We start from the raw sequence: 21,487 nt of genomic DNA on the forward strand, positions 1-21,487 counted from the left end.
CGCCAGAGGTAGCCTGACTGCCATTAGGTACCGAGATGAGATCCTCAGACCCCTTGTGAGACCATATGCTGGTGCGGTTGGCCCTGGGTTCCTCCTAATGAAAGACAATGCTAGACCTCATGTGGCTGGAGTGTGTCAGCAGTTCCTGCAAGAGGAAGGCATTGATGCTATGGACTGGCCCGCCCGTTCCCCAGACCTGAATCAAATTGAGCATATCTGGGACATCATGTCTCGCTCCATCCACCAACGCCACAGACTGTCCAGGAGTTGGTGGATGCTTTAGTCCAGGTCTAGGAGGAGATCCCTCAGGAGACCATCCGCCACCTCATCAGGAGCATGCCCAGGCGTTGTAGGGAGGTCATACAGGCACGTGGAGGCCACACACACTACTGAGCCTCATTTTGACTTGTTTTAAGGACATTACATCAAAGTTGGATCAGCCTGTAGTGTGGTTTCCCACTTTAATTTTGAGTGTGACTCCAAATCCAGACCTCCATGGGTTGATATATTTGATTTCCATTGATAATTCTTGTGTGATTTTGTTGTCAGCACATTCAACTATGTAAAGAAAAAAGTATTTAATAAGAATATTTCATTCATTCAGATCTAGGATGTGTTATTTTAGTGTTCCCTTTATTTTTTTGAGCAGTGTATTTCAACACTCAAGCTTTGATAATAAAATAGATCAGTTGGTATAGCACTTGCGAGCTGCACAGCTGAGCATTAATTGAAATCATTTGAAGTCTTATTTGACTGGACTTGGTTCCTGCATCTGTCATGGTGCTTTCAAGACATCTGGGAACTGGGGGTAAAATCACGACGTCAGTGATCTTCAGGTCGGAGCTCTATAAAAGATGCCCGAGTTTCCGAATTGAAATTCAGAGTTGGATGACCATTCAAAACATTTTTCCCCGACTTCCCAATTGTCTTGAACGCACTGAAGTTGGAAGTAGGAGATTTCCGAGTTCCCAGTTGTTTTGAACACGGCATTTGTCCCAGCGGAGGGAGGGAGAGAGCAGCAGAGGGTATGCCTCTCACGGTCCCTACTCCCTCTTTCCTTTCCTCCGGTGAGACTGACCAGAGAGAGGGGACACAGTCTTCCACCTGATGGCGAAACTCGAGTCGCACCTCATGTGACAAACATTTTATTTGATCTGCCTCATGCACAAATTCATGTTGACCAGAGAAAGTAAAATATTCATCGATATTAAAATAGACACAACGAGCTGCTAATAATAATATTTAAATAAGCAGGGCTATTGATAGACTTGGCTACTAATTCATTGCAGCTGCAGCACGAGTGGACATAGGGAGAAGCGCATTTTATGTTTTGTAATTAGTGTTGAATAAAAGCTTAAACAAGATATTTTGTCACGAAAAGATGCTCGACTATGCATATAATTGACAGCTTTGGAAAGAAAACACTCTGACGTTTCCAAAACTGCAATACTGCGATATTGTCTGTGAGTGCCACAGAACTAATGCTACAGGCGAAACCAAGATGAAATTTCATACAGGAAGTGAGCCAGATTTTGAATGCGCTGTGTTCCAATGTCTCCTTATATGGCTGTGAATGCGCAAGGAATGAGCCTACACTTTCTGTCGTTTCCCCAAGGTGTCTGCAGCATTGTGACGTATTTGTAGGCATATCATTGGAAAATTGACCATAACAGACTACATTTACCAGGTGTCCGCTCGGTGTCCTCCGTCGAAACTATTGCGTAATCTCCAGGTGTGTGCATTTTTCCATTTTGTTCAGAGGAGAAACCAAACTGCCACGAGTGATTTATCATCAAATAGATGTGAAAAACACCTTGAGGATTGATTCTAAACAACGTTTGCCATGTTTCTGTTGATATTATGGAGTTAATTTGGAAAAAAAGTTCGCCGTTGTAATGACTGAATTTTCGTTTTTTTTTCTTAGCCAAACGTGATGAACAAAACGGAGCGATTTCTCCTACACAAATAATATTTTTGGAAAAACTGAACATTTGCTATCTAACTGAGTTTCCTCATTGAAAACATCCGAAGTTCTTCAAAGGTAAATGATTTTATTTGAATGCTTTTCTTGTTTTTGTGAAAATGTTGCCTGCTGAATGCTAGGCTTAATGCTATGCTAGCTATCAATACTCTTACACAAATGCTTGTGTAGCTATGGTTGAAAAGCATTTTTTGAAAATCTGTGATGACAGTGTTGTTAACAAAAGGCTAAGCTTGTGAGCCAATATATTTATTTCATTTAATTTGCGATTTTCATGAATAGTTAACGTTGCGTTATGGTAATGAGCTTGAGGCTATAATTACGCTCCCGGATACGGGATTGCTCGTCGCAACAGGTTAAAAGACGTGAACTCACAAAAAAACTAATTGACAGTCTCTCTCTGGTCATGGTTTTAAGTCATGAAATCTCATGTAGGCTAGTATCAAACTTCGCTGTGGTCGGGGAAGCTGTTGGCACGGTGATTTAAGCTATCCGATTGGCCAGAGCAGGAGGCGCACTCGCTTTAGCCGGTCCACCGGGAAGGTGGAGTTGGTCTTTTCAAACAAATGAAATGGTTCCAAATGGGTAAACTTTGCCTACCCAGTGTGCAGGGCTTCTGAATCAAATACACCTACCGCCAACAGCACAACATAAAATAAATAAAAAGAATGCAACCTTTTGTCGCTGCCTTTTATACAGAAATGTTTGGTGATCAATGAGGAATGCCTTGAAGAGCAACGAGTCGATCGCGATCCACCGGTTAGTGACCACTGGTCTACTATATACCAGGCAGGGATGGACATTTTTTTAAATATTACTATTCAAATAATACCATGAGCCAATGTTTAGGCTCTTGACCAAACAGAATGACACAATGCCACAAAAGCAGTTATTTTCAGGGTGCTACTCCAGTGTTTTTGGTGAAAGACAAGTCTGATGTTCACCATAATAGAACTGATTCTGTTTCAAAAGAAGGTGTTTTGCATTGATCTGTGTCAGGTCTTGTGCACCGTCTGTTGGTGCGCGACTATAGGCTAACTGCTATTTGAAGTGAGGAAAATAGCATACCATTGTCAGAGCCAACCAGTGGGCTAAATGCCCTATGATAGTAAAACGCTTTTTCATGTAAATGCCAACCCGTAGCCCATGTGAGAGAAAATGTAAATTCAATTCAAACAAAATAGGGGGCCTCCCAGGTGGAGCAGTAGTCTAAGGCACTGCTAGCTCTGCCACCAGAGATTCTGGGTTCAAGCCCAGGCTCTGTCGCAGCCGGCCGCGACCGGGAGGTCCAGGAGCGACGCGCAATTGGCCCAGCGTCGTCCGGGTTACAGAGGATTTGGCCAGCAGGGATATCCTTGTCTTATCGTGCACCAGCGACTCCTGTGGCGGGCTGGGTGCAGTGCACGCTGACCAGGTCGCCAGGTGTACGGTGTTTCCTCCAACACATTGGTGTGGCTGGCTTCCGGGTTGGATGTGCGTTGTGTCAAGAAGCAGTGCGGCATGCGTTTCGGAGGACGAATGGCTCTCGACCTTCTCCTCTCCCGAGTCCGTATGGAATTTGCAGCGGTGAGACAATTGGATACCACGAAATTGGGGAGAGAAAAAATAAGATAACTCAAACAAAATAATTTTATGCATCCTCAGAACTGTAGGCTACATTTACGGTTCGCAACTGTAAACAATTTACTTTCAAAACCATCTGAAGCAGCAGTAGCTCAATGCATGTACGTACATAAATACTACATTTTAAAATTTGTGTTTATATTTAATGAAGAATTTCAAATGTCATTGTATATCCTTTTTCATTGTTAAAATAGGCCCAATTCTTTTGTTGTTTTGAATACTTACATCCTTTTGGATATTAGAATATGAGAATAACCGTGCCCATCCCTAATACCTGGCAGGGTCCACCAGGGGTCAATTCCATTTTAATTAGAAATTTCAATTCATTTCTTGAAATGGAGAAGTTACGTTGAATTCAATTTGAATTTCAACAACCTTCAAGTTACGGAATTGAATTGGACGGTTAGAATTTTTTGATCTTGGAATTCAATATTTGTACATTTCCCACTTAGTATAAAAAATGGACAGCAGAATTGGTTTAAAAACATTTAAACTTTTATTTCCATTATAGCTAGGCTGTCTGAACAGTGACATGATCAGCCTGAAAGCCTGAGGGATTTGAATTCTAATTTGGAATTATTGGGGATAATATTGAATTGGGAATGTCAATCTTGGAATTTACTTAACATTAGAATTGAGAGGAACTGAATTCAAAGACCAAACTGGAATTTTAATTGAATTACAATTGAATTTGTGCAATTAACCCCAACCCTGGGGCCGGGTCCACTAACATTCACCACTGTGTCACAGACACAACAGACCTACAGGACTTGTTATATAGTACAACCTGTACATTAAAGATGTGATCTTGTATCTGTGTATTGTGTAAAGAATTACCTGACTCGTCTTTCGTCACGCCGTTCTTGTTCCTCTCCTCCCAGTCTATCAATTCTTCATAAATGAGCTCTGAGGAGAAAGAGTGATTAGTTTCATCCCTGTACAGTCATCTACACTGTGCGTGAACGTAACATATCAGAACAGGTGAGAGAGAGTGCTGTCCCTAGAGGGAGCCACCACCTACCTTTCCACTGTTCGATGCTGTGTTCTCTCTCCTCTAGCTGCTTGTCACAGATCTGTGGGGGAGGCTATTAGATACAACATAGACAACACAGTGACACACATATCAGACCAAACAAATGTATTCCCCATATACACACATATCAGACACAAACAAATGTATTCCCCATATATATACACACACACACACACACACACACACACACACACACATACATACATATATATATATACACACACAGTTGAAGTCAGAAGTTTACATACATCATAGCCAAATACATTGAAAATCAGTTGATCACAACTCCTGACATTTAATCCTTGTAAACATTTCCTGTCTGAGGATCACCACTTTATTTTAAGAATGTGAAATGCCAGAATAATAGAGAGAATTATTTATTTCAGCTTTTGTTTCTTTCATCACATTCCCAGTGGGTCAGAAGTTTACACACACTCAATTAGTATTTGGTAGTATGCTTGGGGTCATTGTCCATTTGGAAGACCCATTTGCGACCAAGCTTTAACTTCCTGACTGATGTCTTGAGATGTTGCTTCAATATATCCAAATAATTTTCCTGCCTTATGATGCCATCTATTTTGTGAAGTGCACCAGTCCCTCCTGCAGCAAAGCACCACAAACAACATGATACTGCCACCCCCGTGCTGCACGGTTGGGATGGTGTTCTTCGGCTTGCAAGCCTCCCCCTTTTTCCTCCAAATATAATGGTCATTATGGCCAAACAGTTCTATTTTTGTTTCGTCAGACCAGAGGAAATTTCTCCCAAAATTACGATCTTCGTCCCCATGTGCAGTTGCAAACCATAGCCTTGCTTTTTTTATGGCGGTTTTGGAGCAGCAGCTTCTTCCTTGCTGAGCGGCCTTTCAGGTTATGTCGATATAGGACTCGTTTTACTGTGGATATAGATACTTTTGTACCTGTTTCCTCCAGCATCTTCACCTTGTCCTTTGCTGTTGTTCTGGGATAGATTTGCACTTTTCACACCAAAGTATGTTCATCTCTAGGAGACAGAGCGGTAAGACGGCTGCGTGGTCCCATGGTGTTTATACTTACGTACTATTGTTTGTACAGATGAACGTGGTACCTTCAGGCATTTGGGAATTGCTCCCCAGGACGAACCAGACTTGGAGGTCTACACATTTTTTTTTTCCTGAGGTCTTGGCTGATTTCTTTTGATTTTCCCATGACGTCAAGCAAAAAGGCACTGAGTTTGAAGGTAGACCTTGAAATTCAGCCACAGGTACACCCCCAATTGACTCAAATTATATCAATTAGCCTATCAGAAGCTTCTAAAGCCATGGCATTGTTTTCGGGAATTTTCCGAACTGTTTAAAGGCACAGTCAACGTAGTGTATGTAAACTTCTGACCCACTGGAATTGTGATACAGTGAATTAAATCTGTCTGTAAACAATTGTTGGAAAAATTTATTGCGTCATGCACAAAGTAGATGTCCTAACCGACTTGCCAAAACTATTGTCTGTTAACAAGAAATTTGTGGAGTGGTTGAAAAACAAGTAAATGACTCCAACCTAAGTGTATGTAAATTTCCGACTTCGACTATATACATCCCCTCTCTCAAAAATGTGGAACAGTCCACTCACCGCATCTGCCTCTCCTGGATCGTACCACACGTGGATATACGGGTGATTCAGGGCCTCTTCTACTGAGATGCGGCTCTCGGGATCGATCACTAGCATTTTGGACAGCAGGTCCCGAGCTTGACCCGCTGTCATGGAAATGAGAGAATGGCACATTCACTGCACTGTTTCTACAGCAACCAAGGCCATCTTGACATCATTTCATTAAGATAGACCCCGTGGTGTCTATGCGACCGCTTAAGGCCACACAAGGTGTTAGATAAGAATACGGATCCAGCTTTCAACTAGATCACTTTGATACAGCAACATACATATTGCTGGATAGTGTTCTTCACTCCTGCTCTTGGAGGGCTACAATGTGAGCGAGATTTTGTTCCAGCCCATCAATAACACACCAGTTTCAGCTTATCTATTCATCACTAAGGCTTTGGTCAGCTGAATCTGGTAACGCAGTGATGGGCTAGAGCAAAAGCCTGCGATACTAGAGCCTTCTAGGACCAAAAACTAAAAGAAAAGTTAAAAAAATGTAAGATAAAAAAAGTCAGAGGGGAGATAGCTTACTCTTGAGTCTGTCGTGTTCGGAATCAGAGGGGAAGGCCCAGTCAGGAAATAGTTCAGCGAAGTTCACCCCTGGGTATTGAGGCTTGTTCATCACATAGTTCCTCACAGTCTCCATCAGCCGGTTCATAAACTCCATGGAGGGAGTACCCAGCACCTCAATCACCTTGTTCCACTGGTCTATGTCTGGACAGGCACCACAGTTAAGGAGAACATGGGTGTATGTGCGTGTATTACATCAACTAAAAAAAATCCCATTAGAAAAGGTGAAACAGGCAGCCAGTATAAAATGCTAATCGGAGGCATTCTTTTTTTCATTATCAATGGAGGTGACGTCTACTGGTTGAGGAAAAACACAATGGAGGTGGTCTCAATCGTCCATGTGGATCAAACCAAGTATAAATACTTATGGAGACAATGGAAGAATCAAGTGCCAGAGAGGAGTGGAGACAGAGGGATGAGGAAAGGGATGAAGAGGAGTGAGATATTGAAAAAAAAAGAGGGAGTGGGAGAGAGGTGGATGAAGGATACGGTCGGTGCCCTGGAAGATAACGTTGCCCTTCACCATTTCACCCATGATGCACCCCACTGACCAGATGTCCACTGGGAACAGGAAGAAAATGAAAACACACAATGTTCAAACATATGGTTGGTTGTCTTTATAACACAAATCACCAAAATCATAGGAAGACTTACGGCAGTGGTTAAATTATTATATGTTAAATGGAAGAATAATGCTTTAGTTACGAAATGGTTCAAAATGCAGGATTAGGGACATACTCCAGGCTATTTCCATTCAGAGAGCACTCTCATCAGGATGGGAAGGACAGACTAACTAACTTAACACACAGCCTTTCAGGCTCCTCTCGCATGCTTAGAAGCACTGCTCATCAGTTTACACAGCCGTTTCGCTTTCTGGATTTGAAAGTCGGGGATGAAATAACGCGTGTCCTTACTGGACACTTTGAAGATGTCAGAATAACTGTCCACATGTACTTTTCCTCAGCCAACAAGACGAGTAAAGAACAGAAAAATCACCAGCCTATGCAAAGGCGGAGTTTGAGTCTCAGCACATTTTTTACCATAAAAATGCACCTTTATAATAAAGCATTGAATGCATCATCGCATTTCCAGACTTATGTAAGATAGTAGGCTATGCATAATGTGAGGAGTAGATTGGAAAATCATAATTTAGGCTAATAATATATAAAAAAGACCACGTGTATATCGGCGAGTCCTGGGTTACAGGCTAGATCAGATACGTTTATTCTTTCTTTGCACGGGAGAAACACATTTCATGCAATTCTACTACACTTTATATGACTGGAGACATGAGCAGAATCTTTTTTTTAATACGACTAATTACAGGGTAGCCTACTCTGCTGACATCGAAACAGATAAATCAAAACAACGTTGTCCATTTAATAGGCCTATGAGAAGGGGAGACACAAATAGAATATGACGTCCATCTAAACTGGAGGAAATTGTCCAAAAACAAACTTAAGTGGCACTGACTGAACAACGATAAAGAGTGAACATGCGCAGGGCGCACTCTCCGCTGGGGCTAATAAGATAAGCTATAGGCCTACTGTTCAATTAGGTTGAGAATTTGGTTACTAAAAGACAGATTTTCATTGTCTTCTCTTTACAGCAAGAGCAAAACTAATGTTTTATTTCTGTATAGACAGGAGTAGGCTAATTAGGCTATATAATTTTGGCAATTTAATTTAAGTTACTTAGGGAAAGCTTAGATTCCCCTAGCCTTATGGATGCGTCACCTATGAGCCTATGGCAATCTACTATTCCCCATAGTAAAAAAGTTTACTATTCTATTGGCCAGCTTGTCGAGAAATAAATAGCCCAAACAGTCTCTGGGACAGTTGTGGGAAGATAGATCCCAAATTCATACAACCACTAGGCCTAGGCAACAAAAATAATATTGAAAAGCAATGAATAGATGGAACAGATCATAACATTAATTTATAATGTAAAGTCTTATTTCTTAACATAATTAGCGCAGTAATGTGCACAAGGCATTTGGCTACCGGACAATGGAAGGAAATTTAAAACCAATAGAATATGAGATAAATAGGCTTTTGGTTTCAATGGCATATGCCCAGGCTACTTTGAAGCAAGGTAAAACATGCCTCATAATATGTAGCAAAATGTTCAGGTTTTAAATAATTAACTTCTCTAGGATAGGGAGCAGCATTTGGAATTTTGGATGAAAAGCATGCCCAAATTCAATTGCCTGCTACTCATCCCCAGAAGACAAGATATGCATATTATTAGTAAACACTGAAGTTTCTAAAACTGTTTGAATCATGTCTGTGAGTATAACAGAACTTATGTAGCAGGCGAAACCCCGAGGACAAACCATTCAGATTTTTTGTTTTGTTTGAGGTCACTCTTTTCAATGGGTTTTCATTGGGAATCCAGATCTAAGGGATTTGGTGCAGTTCCTACCACTTCCACTGGATGTCACCAGTCTTTAGAAATTGGTTGAGGTTTTTCCTTTGTGTAATGAAGTAGCCCTGTTCAAAACGAGGGTCACTTCATGTGTACTGTTTGATAGAGGCACGTGACCAGAAAGCTAGCACCTGTTTTCTTCCTGTATTGAACACAGATCATCCCATCTTCAAATTTTATCTATTATTTACTTTAAAAAAATACTAAAAGTTGTATTACAAAAGTAGTTTGAAATGTATTGGCAATGTTTACAGGTAACGTTTGAGATATTTTGTAGTCACGTTGCGCAAGTTGGAACCAGTGTTATTCTGGATCAAACGCGACAAATAAATGGACATTTTGGATATACATGGACGGAATTAATCGAACAAAAGGACCATTTGTGATGTTTATGGGACATAAGTAGAAGCTCGTCAAAGGCATGATTTATTTGGCATGATTTTATTTCTGCGTTTTGTGTCACGCCTGCAGGGTTGAAATATGCGCTCTCATTGTTTACAGAGGTGCTATCCTCAGATAATAGCATTGTTTGCTTTCGCCGAAAATCCTTTTTGAAATCTGACATGTTGGCTGGATTCACAACTCGTGTAGCTTTAATTTGGTATCTTACATGTGTGATTTCACGAAAGTTTGATTTTTTATAGGAATTGATTTGAATTTGGCATTTTCTCTGGCTTTTGGCCAAGTGGGACGCTACCGTCCCACATATCCCAGAAAGGTTTTAAGTAGGTATACGTTTTCAAAAGGCATACTGCTTCCAGCTCATTGCTAAGTGGTGTGTGACGCGCTGATGAAGCCTGACTTCCGTTGCCAATGCATTTAAATAGTGAATGGGAAGCGTGCTTCAAATTACCAGTTGAGAAATAAAAAGTTATTTTTAAAAATCGTGGCCACAGAACTATTTAACACGTGATTGCATTTAGAATTGTTGGCAATAATTGGACTTATAAAAGCACTGTCTGACAGATTTTCCACTCAAAAGGCCCTGTATCACGTGTGATAAATAAGTTGCATAACGAATATACACACGTACCAATTAAATTCCAATAGAATTATGCAAATTGCCCCATAGACCGATAAGCATGGCTGGTCAAATGTATTTACATCAACAAATAGGCAGTGGCGTAAAGTACTTCACTAAAAATACTTTAAAGTACTACTTAAGTCGTTTTTGGGGGAGGGGGGTATCTGTACTTTACTATTTATATTTTTGACAACTTACATTATTTTCTTTCGTAATGTACTTTTCACTCTACATTTTCCCTGGCACCCAAAAGTACTCTTTACATTATGAATACAGGAAAATGGTGCAATTCACACACATCAAGAGAACATCCCTGGTCATCCCTACTGCATCTTATCTGGTGGACTCACTATTCACAAATGCTTCGTTTGTAAATTATGTCTAAATGTTGGATTGTGCCCCTGGTTATCTGTAAATGAATATTTTTGGTTTGCTTAATATAAGGAATGGAAAATGATTTATACTTTTGATACTTAAGTATATTTAAAACCAAATACTTTTACTCAAGTAAATTTTATATTAAGGCATCTTTACTTTTACTCAAGTATGACAATTGTGTACTTTGTCCACCACTGCGAATAGGCAACAAAAAAAGCATTATTTCACAAATGGATTTTTTTCTCCCAGCCTGGCGCCAACTGTGTTTACTAACTTTTTTATTTTTATAAAATGAAGGCCAAAAGCTGGATATTTCTGGCTAAAGCAAACCCTGAGTTCTGGCTAAAGCAAACCCTGAGTGTGTGTGTGTGTGTAGCTGGTACAATAGGATGTGATCAGGGCGTGGATAGTATTTGCTTTGGACTGTGTGCCTTTAACAAATGTTCATAAACCCCTCCCCTGTATTTCTGCCCTGATGAAGACTTAGAGGTATTCTCCTTTGATAAAAGGTCAATTGGAATCTAATGCACTGGAAAAATGTGCCTTAACTTCCTACACAGGAAGTAGGTTTGACTACTGTACACCGATAAAACAAAAACATAAATGGAATACCATTCACTATGCAACACTGCTACATACAAATTCTCATAATCAGAGTAATGTGTCATAAGTGGAACGAACACGCACGCTCTCACACGCATAAAGGATACAGTCTTTTCCAGGGAAGAGGATTTTGTGTGCAATCATCTCAGCCATGATGCAGCCAACAGACCACAGGTCAACTGCAGAGCAGCACAGAACCATCATCAATGGAAACATGATCAAGCGGTATGATCAGAACAGCATGATCAGTCACTGTTTGTTCTCTAACCTTGATCAGCCACCACAATAGTTTAGTAGAATCACTAACTATGATCAATAAAAAGATTTATCCAACCCATCAAAGGTCCTTGGACACACCAAACATGACCAACAGCACTCCATTTTAAAACCAACCCACTGTGATGGACATTTTTTTTTACTAATAACCAATTTCTGTGTTCATGCAAGTGACTGATTGAACAAATCCTCACTATCAGTATCTGCAATTTGGCAGTACGCCCAGAACCTTGTTTAGAGAAAGGGATATCTCAGTTTCAAGGTCTCAGCTTAGAGAGAAGAAGCCTTGTAAGGTATTGGTCTGTCACATGCATGATCCAGTATTGGTCGTCACATGAATGAAGCAAACATGAATTATGAATAAGCTAAATCATGCAAATATAACTTGTCAGTATATAACGGGACTGCCCAGTTAGAGCTCCTAATCGACATGTGTACTTGGTGCATTAAGTTTGTTGGAACCACTCCAGCGCACTGATAATAAACAATGATTCATTTAAAGATTGACTTAGTGTCCCTGTGTAAGAATTTCCATTGGGGGTCTGCGAAGAAAACCGGTGGCACATTTTATGAAGCCTGAGGGTAAATTTCCCTTTTGACCAAAAGATGAGACCCGCCCAGACCCTTACTGTGAGCTGCCCAGGAGACATCATCCGCGAACAAATGAGGGACAGCAACTGATTTCAGTCCATTTAAAGGAAGTCCATTTAAGGAAGTCCATTCAAGTCCATTTTAACCTCTTGAGCTTATGGCTCAATACTGCCCCCGTTGGAGGAAGTGCGTGCCCATAGTAAACTGAAAATATTTTTTTCCAAAATTGCTAATATATGCATATAATAATAATTATTGAATAGAAAACACTCTAAAGTTTCTAAAACCGTTTAAATTATGTCTGTATGTAAAGCAGAACTCTCAGGGCAGCCTTTCTCCCAAACTCTCTTTGTCAAGAGAAAAGTTGGGTCAACTTTGACGTCATCGCCCCCACCCTTCCCAGGCAGCTACCGATCTGGGAACAGTATGTATTTGTTCAGCGCGATGTCTGCTTTCAATTGGCACGTTCATTGTTTGAATTTCGCGCTCCCTCATCCTTTGGCGTTCACTCTCACATACATGCACTCTATTGCGCGCGGCCGATTTGGGGAACGTTCTTTTCCAATAGACACCAGTTGAAGCCGGTTCGTTTGTTCGCGATGATCATTGTTTTACATGATAAAAACATCATTTTGCTCGATTCTGCACTTAGTTTGACCAGTTTAGTCAACATATAATATGTAATTTTGAAGTTTGATTGCGCAAGAGTGCGGGACCAGAAGGAGCAGAAGTTATTTTGGGTGCATTTCAGCTGAAGCTGTTAGCATATGCTAATACAAAGACGCACAACTTGAAACCAAACGATGTATTGGGTAAGTATGACTCCTTCTACGTCTTCTGATCGAAGAACATCAAAGGTAAGGGAATATTTATGTGGTTATTTTGGGTTTCTGTGGACTCCAAACGTAGAGGAGACACTGCTAATATCTGAGCGCCGACTCATAGCATAGACTAGTGAACGAATTCTGTAACGTTAAAAATAAATGTAACACAGCGGTTGTATTAAGAAGAAGTGTATCTTTGTAACTATATGTAGAACATGTATATTTAGTCATGTTTATTGCTTGTTATCTGACGTTATCTGTCCGAGCTATCATAATTTCTCCGGACATTTTGAGTAGCATTTTTTGAAATGTCGTCATTGTAAACAGAGATTTATGGATATTAATGGCATATTATTGAAAAAAAAATGTACTGTGTAACATGTAATATTACTGTCATCTGATGAAGATTTTCAAAAGGTTAGTGAATTATTTATTTTTAATCCTACTTTTAAATTTTATATTTTCTGGGACAAAATGGCCGCCGCTTGCATTTTGTTTCGGTGGTGGTCTAATATAAATGTGTGCTATGTTTTCGCCGTAAAACATTTTAGAAATCTGACTTGCTGGGTAGATGAACAAGGTGTTTATCTTTCATTTGAGCTATTGGACTTGTGTAGGTGTGGAGGTTAAATATGTCTAAGAATATTTTTCACATTTTGCGTTATGCTAATGAGCTTGAGCCGTAGTCACGATCCCGGATCCGGGATGGGTAGCATCAAGAGGTTAAGGAATCTGAATAAAAATATATGATGACAAATAAAATCAAGGTGAGTAACACATAAAAAGGGTACCCATAGTCTTAAAGAGAGAAGGCTATTCACAAGTTTTATGAGAAAACTAGCACAAGGGCATAACGGTACCATGGAAAGCCCCACTGACAGCTGTCTAAGCATTTGTAAGAAATGTCTACGTGGTCTGCAGCCACTGATACTAAATATGTACGGAAGTTACATATGGTGCAAAGCAAGTAAAAAGAGAATCGTTGAAGATGCACAAGACTAAATACGCAAATTGATTTTCTTCACATCCCTGCATGTAAAAAGGGAAAAAAAAGATGTTGGTAATGGTTGACAGTTAAATCCAAATGGATTGAGGTTTCCCCACATCAAGTGATGTGTATTGCTGTTGTCTTCTCATTGTTCTTGGCTTGCTTCAATAACACATATCACCAGACTGGGTCTGTTGGATGGTTGGGATTTCTCCCTTAGGATTAGCCCTGTGCTGCCATCGTGTTAGAAGGTAACAGATGGGGCCTCCCGGGTGGCGCAGTGGTCTAGGGCACTGCATCGCAGCGCTAGCTGTGCCTCCAGAGACTCTGGGTTCGCGGCCAGGCTCTGTCGCGCCGGCCGCGACCGGGAGGTCCGTGGTGCGACGCACAATTGGCCTAGCGTCGTCCGGGTTAGGGAGGGTTTGGCCGGTAGGGATATCCTTGTCTCCTCACGCACCAGCGACTCCTGTGGCGGACCAGGCGCAGTAGCCAGGTACACAGTGTTTTCTCCGACACATTGGTGCGGCTGGCTTCTGGGTTGGAGGCGCGCTGTATTAAGAAGCAGTGCGGCTTGGTTGGGTTGTGTTTCGGAGGACGCATGGCTTTCGACCTTCGTCCTCCCGTGCCCGTATGGGAGTTGTAGCGATGAGACAAGATAGTAATTACTAACAATTGGATACCACAAAATTGGGGAGAAAAGGGGGCAAAACATTTTTTTTTACGAAAAAAAAGGTAACAAATAATTTTATTAATGGTTAAGATGGATTTTCATTGTGTTCCATGGTGTTATTCACCCCTAGTGGAGCTTTCTGGTACTTAGAAAGACTGTACGCAAACGAAGTAGAGAATTCGTTCTGCACGCATAGAAGCAGCTAAAAACAACGCTAAGGTGCAGGTCTTTCAGTCTAGTTATTTCTTGTCACGCTTCAGCCTCTGAAAATATTTGTTTGTAAGTTCGATTCAAGCATTTAGCTAGTGGTGATAATCTTGTTATTGATAGAGTTGCTGACATATCAATGTTGGTTGGTTGCATTTACTCACACAAATTGCCTTGCCTTTCATGTACGCCGTCAGCTGTATTACTTTGCTCGTGCGTCATGCAAACTAATTGTAAAATATACAATACTGTAGTTTTGTTACTGTTTCTAGCGTAATATGCTTTGTTATTAGGGTAATGAAAGGAGTTAGTCAATTACCATATGAGTAACAATTAGCTATATGGTTTGCCGTCATGCCAGATGCATGGTACCTTGGCACGTGCTTTGTATTTTCATGCAACTTCAACTTGAAAGGTATAATGTACAGCTACAATATGTCAATTTGAATTGAATACTAAATATTATTTTCTGTATTCTGCAGTTTCACAACATAAATGTTTTCAATAATTTCATTTAAGAAAAGTCACACCGTGGGAGTTTTATTGAAGATTTAGTTGTTAGCTATCTGTCTAGTTTTGCATGGGAACGCAAAATAAGGGCAGAACAAGACCTCTGACTCCCTGACCTGTAACTCTGCAGTGAGTTCGCCAAGATGATAGGGGAGTATAAGCCAATTTGAAATATATACAGTGCCTTGCGAAAGTATTCGGCCCCCTTGAACTTAGCGACCTTTTGCCACATTTCAGGCTTCAAACAAAGATATAAAACTGTATTTTTGTGAAGAATCATTCAACAAGTGGGACACAATCATGAAGTGGAACGACATTTATTGGATATTTCAAACTTTAACAAATCAAAAACTGAAAAATTGGGCGTGCAAAATTATTCAGCCCCTTTACTTTCAGTGGAGCAAACTCTCTCCAGAAGTTCAGTGAGGATCTCTGAATGATCCAATGTTGACCTAAATGACTAATGATGATAAATACAATCCACCTGTGTGTAATCAAGTCTCCGTATAAATGCACCTGCACTGTGATAGTCTCAGAGGTCCGTTAAAAGCACAGAGAGCATCATGAAGAACAAGGAACACACCAGGCAGGTCCGAGATACTGTTGTGAAGAAGTTTAAAGCCGGATTTGGATACAAAAAGATTTCCCAAGCTTTAAACATCCCAAGGAGCACTGTGCAAGCGATAATATTGAAATGGAAGGAGTATCAGACCACTGCAAATCTACCAAGACCTGGACGTCCCTCTAAACTTTCAGCTCATACAAGGAGAAGACTGATCAGAGATGCAGCCAAGAGGCCCATGATCACTCTGGATGAACTGCAGAGATCTACAGCTGAGGTGGGAGACTCTGTCCATAGGACAACAATCAGTCGTATATTGCACAAATCTGGCCTTTATGGAAGAGTGGCAAGAAGAAAGCCATTTCTTAAAGATGTCCATCAAAAGTGTCATTTAAAGTTTGCCACAAGCCACCTGGGAGACACACCAAACATGTGGAAGAAGGTGCTCTGGTCAGATGAAACCAAAATTGAACTTTTTGGCAACAATGCAAAACGTTATGTTTGGCGTAAAAGCAACACAGCTCATCACCCTGACCACACCATCCCCACTGTCAAACATGGTGGTGGCAGCATCATGGTTTGGGCCTGCTTTTCTTCAGCAGGGACAGGGAAGATGGTTAAAATTGATGGGAAGATGGATGGAGCCAAATATAGGACCATTCTGGTAGAAAACCTGATGGAGTCTGCAAAAGACCTGAGACTGGGACGGAGATTTGTCTTCCAACAAGACAATGATCCAAAACATAAAGCAAACTCTACAATGGAATGGTTCAAAAATAAACATATCCAGGTGTTAGAATGGCCAAGTCAAAGTCCAGACCTGAATCCAATCGAGAATCTGTGGAAAGAACTGAAAACTGCTGTTCACAAATGCTCTCCATCCAACCTCACTGAGCTGTTTTTGCAAGGAGGAATGGGAAAAAATGTCTGTCTCTCGATGTGCAAAACTGATAGAGACATACCCCAAGCGACTTACAGCTGTAATCGCAGCAAAAGGTGGCGCTACAAAGTATTAACTTAAGGGGGCTGAAAAATTTTGCGCGCCCAATTTTTCAGTTTTTGATTTGTTAAAAAAGTTTGAAATATCCAATAAATGTCGTTCCACTTCATGATTGTGTCTCACTTGTTGTTGATTCTTCACAAAAAAATACAGTTTTATATCTTTATGTTTGAAGCCTGAAATGTGGCAAAAGGTCGCAAAGTTCAAGGGGGCCGAATACTTTCGCAAGGCACTGTATATATCTAACTATGCAAAAAAAGAAAAATGTTCTCTCACTGTCAACTGCGTTTATTTTCAGCAAACATGTGTAAATATTTGTATTAACATAACATTCAAGAACTGAGACAAACTGTACAAGTTCCACAGATATGTGACTAACAGAATTGGAATAATGTGTCCCTGAACAAAGGGGGGGGGGTCAAAAGTAACAGTTAGTATCTGGTGTGGCCACCAGCGGCATTAAGTGCACCTCCTCCTCATGGACTGCACCAGATTTGCTGTGAGATGTTACCTCTCTTCCACCAAGGCACCTGCAAGGTCCCGGACATTTCTGGGGGGGAATGGCCTGATCCAACAGGTCCCAGACGTGCTCAATGGGATTGAGATCCGGGCTCGTCGCTGGCCATGGCAGAACACTGACACATTCAGTGTCTTGCAGGAAATAAGCCATACGGCTCGTTCTGTGCGTGGTGACATTGTCATGATGGAGGGTCATGTCGGGATGAGCCTGCAGGAAGGGTAACACATGAGGGAGGTCGTCTTCCCTGTAACACATAGCATTGAGATTGCAGGCAATGGCAACAAGCTCAGTCAGATGATGCTGTGACACACCGCCCCAGACCATGACGGACCCACCACCTCCAAATCGATCCCGCTCCAGAGTACAGGCTTTGGTGTAACGCTCATTCCGTCGACGATAAACACAAATCCGACCATCACCCCTGGTGAGACAAAACCGCAACTAGTCAGTGAAGAGCACCTTTTGCCAGTCCTGTCTGGTCCAGCAACGGTGGGTTTGTGCCCATAGACGATGTTGTTGCCGGTGATGTCGGGTGAGGACCTGCCTTACAACAGGCCTACAAGCCCTCAGTCCAGCCTCTCTCAGCCTATTGCGGACAGTCTGAGCACTGATGGAGCGATTGTGCATTCCTAGTGTAACTCGGGCAGTTGTTGTTGCCATCCTGTACCTGTCCCACAGGTGTGATGTTCGGATGTACCGATCCTGTGCAGGTGTTGTTAACCGTGTTCTGCCACTGTGAGGACGATCAGCTGTCCGCCCTGTAGCACTGTCTTAGGCGTCTCATAGTACGGACATTGCAATTTATTGACAGTCCTCATGCCTCCTTGCAGCATGCCTAAAGGCATGTTCACGCAGATGAGCAGGGACCCTGGGCATCTTTCTTTTGGTGTTTTTCAGAGTCAGTAGAAAGGTCTCTTTAGTGTCCTAAGTTCATAGCCGTGACCTTAATTGCCTACCGTCTCTAAACCCTTTACAATGAAGATCTGTAAAGTTGTTTGGATTTTTACGAATTATCTTTGAAAGACAGGGTCGTTTCTTTTTTTGCTGAGTATATATATATAAAAAATGGTTTAAACTGTGTTGTTATTCTCTGACATTTGTTTTAGAAATCTGTATTAAGAATATTGGTAGCAGTAGTTTGTCATACAATAAATAATTTGTCTGGATTTTCTTGAATCAGAAATGCCCTAAACTAAAAGAAAAACTGTTGTTCTGGTCTCTCCTTTATGGCGAAAGTGACTACAGATGGTGTCTAGATGCATGGAAGGGATAATTTAACCAAGAACAGTGTGAACCTCATCCCCACTAATCAGCTGAAGCAATGGCGTTCAGTATGGTCCTTCACCACTTCTACCGTGAGACCGGAGTCCGAGCCAGCATGTACACAGCATCCAGTCGAAGCTATCAACTGCCTTTTACTCTCAGGAGTGAGACATGGGTCCACTTGGAGTGAGCATGGAGAAAGATCCCATCCAAACTTGCTGGTGTACTTGTAGGAAAATGGACAAGACATAATGGACTGTAAAGGACAGTGGCGGCTCAGGTGAGAGACATTATCAAGGGCCATCCACTTTGAACATGTGCCATTGGGAGGACAAACTGAAACACATGAAGAAAACGCCAGAAGGATGAGTGTCGGGAGGGAGGGTGGGTAATCTGTGACCGTAATTGATTTAGGCTTATCCAAAATGGTATATTTGAAGTATCAGGTTGATTGTGGAGGTCTGCACACTGAGAAATGTATAGTAATTTTGACTAAGAATGAATTGAGATACCCCATCTGTCATTACCACAAGGGATGAGAATAGTTGCGACTGGAAATATAAGAATATACTGTATGTCAATGTACATTCTGCCAGTATCGGTGTGTGCTAAGTTGAGGGTATTAAATTAAAGTGATAGTGCTTCAAGTTGGTTCTAAGGACTACCATTCTAAACTTGGGTTCGACAATTTATCAATAGTTATAATTATGGTTTGGAAAGGCGAGGCTTCTAGAGACAGAGATATACAACTAAAATGTGAGGAGAGCCACTAGATTGGGGCAAGGTTAGCCCAAGCTGCAATCTCATTCTTATCAAGGTTGGTGTGAAACTGTTTAACATGTGTTCTCTCTTCCCTGTGAAAGTCAATATGCATGTACCCTAGACCAAATTCGGGAGATCTCTAGAGAAAATTGGCAATGCCTAAAGAATTGCGTAAATTGGCTCTACAAACAGAGAGGCTCTTGACTATCTTTTGGCAGTTCAAAGGGGCACTTGTGCAATCATTTATTATGGATCCCTATTAGTTGCTGTTACTCTTCCTGGAGTACAGCAAAATTAAGGCAGTTTAAACAATTATAGAAACATCACCATACATTCGCAACACACTGTGTGCCCTCAGGCCCCTACCGTACTAAATCCATGCAGATATATATATATATATACGTGTGTGTGTGTGTGTGTGGGTGCGCGCGCGTATATCGGCGATGAATGTTGTACTTTTGCCCCAGATCACTCCTCTCATATGACTGATCTCACCGAACACATTGCCACTGTTGCGAAGAATAATTCCCCACAACCAGAAGGGACGCCTGCAACTTGGTTGGAATCCCTGTTTGGAAGTTGGGGATCCCAAATTGCCAAAATGGGCTACAGCAAGTTGTTTTCCCTTTTTCTTAGTTTGTCCAAATTGTGTTATTGAACATGCTGTGTATGTTTGATAAATTAATTGCCGTTAATAGAAGTATAACCTTTACCATGATGATAGTGTTACCATACTAATTAGATTGTATAATACAGAACGAAGGGTTTGAAGTGTCTGGTTTCATGTGTTGATTTCCCTTACTTGAAAATTCAAAAAAGGCATTTGCACATCTGAGCAAACTTTTTGCAGGTGCATTGCAACAGTTGAATAAGACGAATGAAAAAGGAAACCGCACACTGCTCTTGATAGTGTCACAGATCTTTAATAAGCTTAACGTATCGGCCTCCATCAGAGCTTTCCCCTTACTTTAAAAGAAATATGATGAAGAAAAAAGAAAAATGCTTACATTAAAATGCAATGATTATCATCACACACGTGATAAGTTAAATATGATGGACATGATTACCTTTGTTATTTTCTAATAACCAATTTCTGTGTGTTCTGTTGCTGCTTTTCTCAAAACCAATTTCTGTGTTCATGCAAGTGACTGAGTGAACGAATCCTCACTATCAGTATCTGCAATTTGGCAGGACGACCAGAACCTTGTTTAGAGAAAGGGATATCTCAGTTTCAAGGTCTCAGCTTAGAGAAAAGAAGCCTTGTGATGTATTGGTCTGTCACATGCATGACTCAGTATTGGTCGTAACGTGAATGAAGCAAACATTATGAACGATGAATAAGCTAAATCATGCAAATATAACTTGTCAGTATATAAGGGAACTAACGGGACTGCCCAGTTAGAGCTCCTAATCGACATGTGTACTTGGTGCATTAAGTTTGTTGGAACCGCTCCAGCGCGCTGATTATAAACCATTATTCATTTAAGATGGAATTCAAGTGTCCCTGTGTAAGAATTTCCACAAGACTCCTTTCATAATTCTTCTGCAATTTGTTTTTGCAGGTTGTAACCAGGCACTATGAGGAATTCCAATCACTAACACATCAGCACCTTTTGGAATGGAACAACTCTGTTCAGTGGTACACAATACACACAGGACCCAGGACTTGTTAGTGGGTTAGTCAGATTAGTAGCAATTAGGCTGTGTCCTGATTGACACTATTTCCCAAGTTCAATACTTTTAACCAAAGCCAGAGGGTCAAGGGTAGTGCACTACAGGGGAAATAGGGTGTGGTTTGAGACACAGCCATAGCGTTCTTCCCACTTACCGTTCTCCTTGTACTTCATGCCCAGGATGACCTCTGGGGCCCTGTAGTACCTAGTCACCACATAAGGGGTCATCATGAAGTTAGTGCAGGCCGTTCTGGCCAATCCAAAGTCCAGGATCTTCAGAGTACAGTCCGACTTGACCACTATGTTACTGGGCTTCAGATCCTATAGGGAGAGAGGGATAGAGCATACAGCGCATCCGGAAAGTATCAAATCA

General features: G+C 41.2%; 1 protein-coding gene across 5 annotated transcripts in view; it reads right to left on the reverse strand.

The window, feature by feature from the left end:
• The window catches only part of LOC112220751 (mitogen-activated protein kinase 9), a 35,876-nt gene that overhangs the window by 1,722 nt on the left and 12,667 nt on the right, over positions 1-21,487 (reverse strand). For 2 of the 5 annotated variants that reach the window (XM_024382621.2, XM_024382622.2), the window contains exons 6-11: positions 21,270-21,435; positions 7,326-7,397; positions 6,798-6,980; positions 6,240-6,364; positions 4,626-4,689; positions 4,442-4,510 (exon numbers count right to left, since the gene is read on the reverse strand). In XM_024382621.2, the coding sequence (XP_024238389.1) occupies positions 4,442-4,510; positions 4,626-4,689; positions 6,240-6,364; positions 6,798-6,980; positions 7,326-7,397; positions 21,270-21,435 (679 nt within the window). Of the gene's footprint in view, positions 1-4,441; positions 4,511-4,625; positions 4,690-6,239; positions 6,365-6,797; positions 6,981-7,325; positions 7,398-11,375; positions 11,448-21,269; positions 21,436-21,487 lie in introns of all 5 variants that reach the window. The other 3 variants (XM_024382624.2, XM_024382623.2, XM_024382625.2) reach the window with 3 other exon arrangements.

The sequence above is a fragment of the Oncorhynchus tshawytscha genome, linkage group LG21, assembly GCF_018296145.1.
Source record: "Oncorhynchus tshawytscha isolate Ot180627B linkage group LG21, Otsh_v2.0, whole genome shotgun sequence".
Taxonomy (NCBI): Eukaryota; Metazoa; Chordata; class Actinopteri; order Salmoniformes; family Salmonidae; genus Oncorhynchus; species Oncorhynchus tshawytscha.